The 2,547-nt window shown below is 48.4% G+C and overlaps 1 protein-coding gene across 1 annotated transcript in view; it reads right to left on the reverse strand.

Moving 5' to 3' along the window:
* Window positions 1-2,547, reverse strand: part of LACTBL1 (lactamase beta like 1) — a 14,285-nt gene that overhangs the window by 9,438 nt on the left and 2,300 nt on the right. The window contains exons 2-3 of the mRNA XM_057386768.1: window positions 1,981-2,090; window positions 113-270 (exon numbers count right to left, since the gene is read on the reverse strand). Coding sequence (XP_057242751.1) covers window positions 113-270; window positions 1,981-2,090 — 268 coding nt within the window. The remainder of the gene's footprint in view (window positions 1-112; window positions 271-1,980; window positions 2,091-2,547) is intronic.

Raw genomic sequence — 2,547 nt, forward strand, 5'->3', positions numbered from 1 at the left:
ATTTGTGTGGAAGTAATCACGAGTTTCTCAAACTAGTACACCAGGTGAAATGAATAGCTAAATAAATAAACCAAAAGTAACCCAGGAAGCCACCAGCATGTGGCAATCTCACCTGTAGATGGTGTATTCATTGGGCATTGCCGAGGTGGGATCTGAGCCGTTCTTCTTGCCAAAGTTGCCCGTCCAGAGCACGGTGTCATTGTAGATGACGATGGCTGACATGGCTGGGACGCCCGAGTTGTGCATCTTCTGCCGCAGCATCAGATCCACCTGGGGCAGGAAGGGACATCATGGACTTACAAAAGAAGAGTCTTACAATGCATCCAGTCTGTACCAGGCAATAAAAAGCCCAGACCATCAGCCCTCTTTGCTCCCAAGCACTCTAGAGTGATCCTATGAAAGGTGTTTTGGCAAAAAAAAGTATTTTAACTGTTCAGCTATTTCTTAGAAATGCTTATGTTGAGTATCCCTTGTCCTTTTTCAGTCTACATGCTCACTGTGTAAAAGAATGTGGGGCTCATGTTTGTAACAATTATGGTTAAAACCAGATACCAACACTCAATAATTGTAACTTCTTCTTTTTTAATTTKTACTCTGMATATCTGTTCTTTGCACTGGTATTTAGGRTCAAAGATGTAGGAGAAAAATACTTTTTAAATACCCCATGACACTTCCCATGCCATGAAMCACTCTGGAGCTTGGGCTCCTGTTCAAACAACAACTTGAGAAACAGCTCTGAGGAACTGAARGGCTGTGATTGCTCCTGGCTCCCTGCCATGCCAGGCCTGTGCAGAACTCCTCCTCCAGCTGTGCAGAGCTTCTCTTCCAGCTGTGCCCCACTCACCTCCTRCAGGCAGATTGCATGGATCTTGCCCTTTTGGGACTTTTTAAAGCCATGTCATCATCTCTCACATATCATTTGTATTTTCAGGCACATATTTTGTTTTGCACACCAAGGTTAGGACATAARAAATGCACTTCCAGGCCCACGTTTGAGGCAGGAAAAGCCAGACTGAGTCATGTCCTTGGGATCTCTTCACTGGATGGCTGGGGAAGGTGCACTGAGAGCCACCAGTGGAAACGTCCAGCTCATGTCCAGCTCTTCTGCTGCAGTCCTTCGCTCTCCCTCCCCATGGACCAGTGGCTGGGAGCACCAGCACCTCCTGAGAAGGGTCTGRTCTCATGGAGATCATGGAGAAAGACTTTGGACACAGACATGGAATACCAGGGCAAGGGGGAATGGCTTCCCACTGCCATAGGGCAGGGTTAGATGGGATATTGGGAAGGAATTGTTCCCTGTGAGGGTGGGGAGGCCCTGGCACAGGGTGCCCAGAGCAGCTGTGGCTGCCCCTGGATCCCTGGCAGTGCCCAAGGCCAGGCTGGACAGGGCTTGGGGCACCCTGGGACAGTGTAAGGTGTCCCTCCAGTGGAAGGTGTCTCAGCCCATGGGAAGACATTGGAATGAGATGAGCTTTAAGGGCTCTTCCAACCCATGAGAATCTAAAATTCGTGTCTTGGCTGCATCTGGGAAAAGGAGAATGGAAGCCAAACCGATAACACAGGTGGTCAAAGACTCAAAACATTATCGACACTGCAGCTTCTGCAAGCCCACCAATCATATACTGATGAGTAGCTAAACAGCTGCCTCACTAGCCAATGTATGTTTGCCACAAATGCATACACTTGTTGCTAAATGGATAAAAGGGTCTCTGCCCTGGAATAAAGTTGTTGTAGTAGCTGTAGTTGTAGTTGTAGTTGTAGCTGTAGCTGTAGCTGTAGTTGTAGTTGTAGTTGTAGTTGTAGTTGTAGTTGTAGTTGTAGTTGTGTGTGTATATGTGTGTCTATTATTTCGTGTCGCTGTCTGGCCAACAGTGACAACCCTACACCCCTGGGGAAAGCAGCACCAAAATCCACCTCCCCTGCACCCCTGGATAAARGCAGCCATGGACTGTGTCCCCCTGTTCCCTGCTCCCCACAGACCTTCTCCAGTGCTTCCTTCAGAATGGGGATGGGGTGGTCCAGTGGGACTGGCTCAGGATAGCGGGGACACATCTGGACAGCCTCTGACCTCACCTCCATCACAGATGGGCCTGCAAAACAGTTCAGGGYGACAAAGGTGACCTCAATGGACACATGGAGAAGCTCTGACCTCACCCAGCAGCCACCACAAGCTTTCTTGCTTGTGTTGGCCTGAAGGGACACTTTGGCGTAGGGAAAGACAATCCTAAATTATTTCTGTCTCATGTAAAACAGAATTTGCAGGGAGACTATGCTGCATTACTGCTTATTCTAACATGGAATGGACACAAGATGGACACAGGATGTACTTCAAATGACTCTTCAACCTGGGAGAGCAAAGATCTGCAGCTACTGGGGTGCCTGGCAGTGGGGTTAGCCCCTCCTGGAAGTGGGGCTTGGGAAAAAGGGAARGTAAAATAGAAGAGGGAARAGGACAGTGGAGGTTAAAGGGAAGAAGAAAATTATATTGAACGGGAAATGGGAATAGAGGACAGAGAATGATCTTCCCCCGGGGAAAGGGTCAGGTAT

This window comes from Malurus melanocephalus, unplaced genomic scaffold (genome assembly GCF_030028575.1).
Source record: "Malurus melanocephalus ecotype Western Australia unplaced genomic scaffold, MMel_1.1 scaffold_1047, whole genome shotgun sequence".
Taxonomy (NCBI): domain Eukaryota; kingdom Metazoa; phylum Chordata; class Aves; order Passeriformes; family Maluridae; genus Malurus; species Malurus melanocephalus.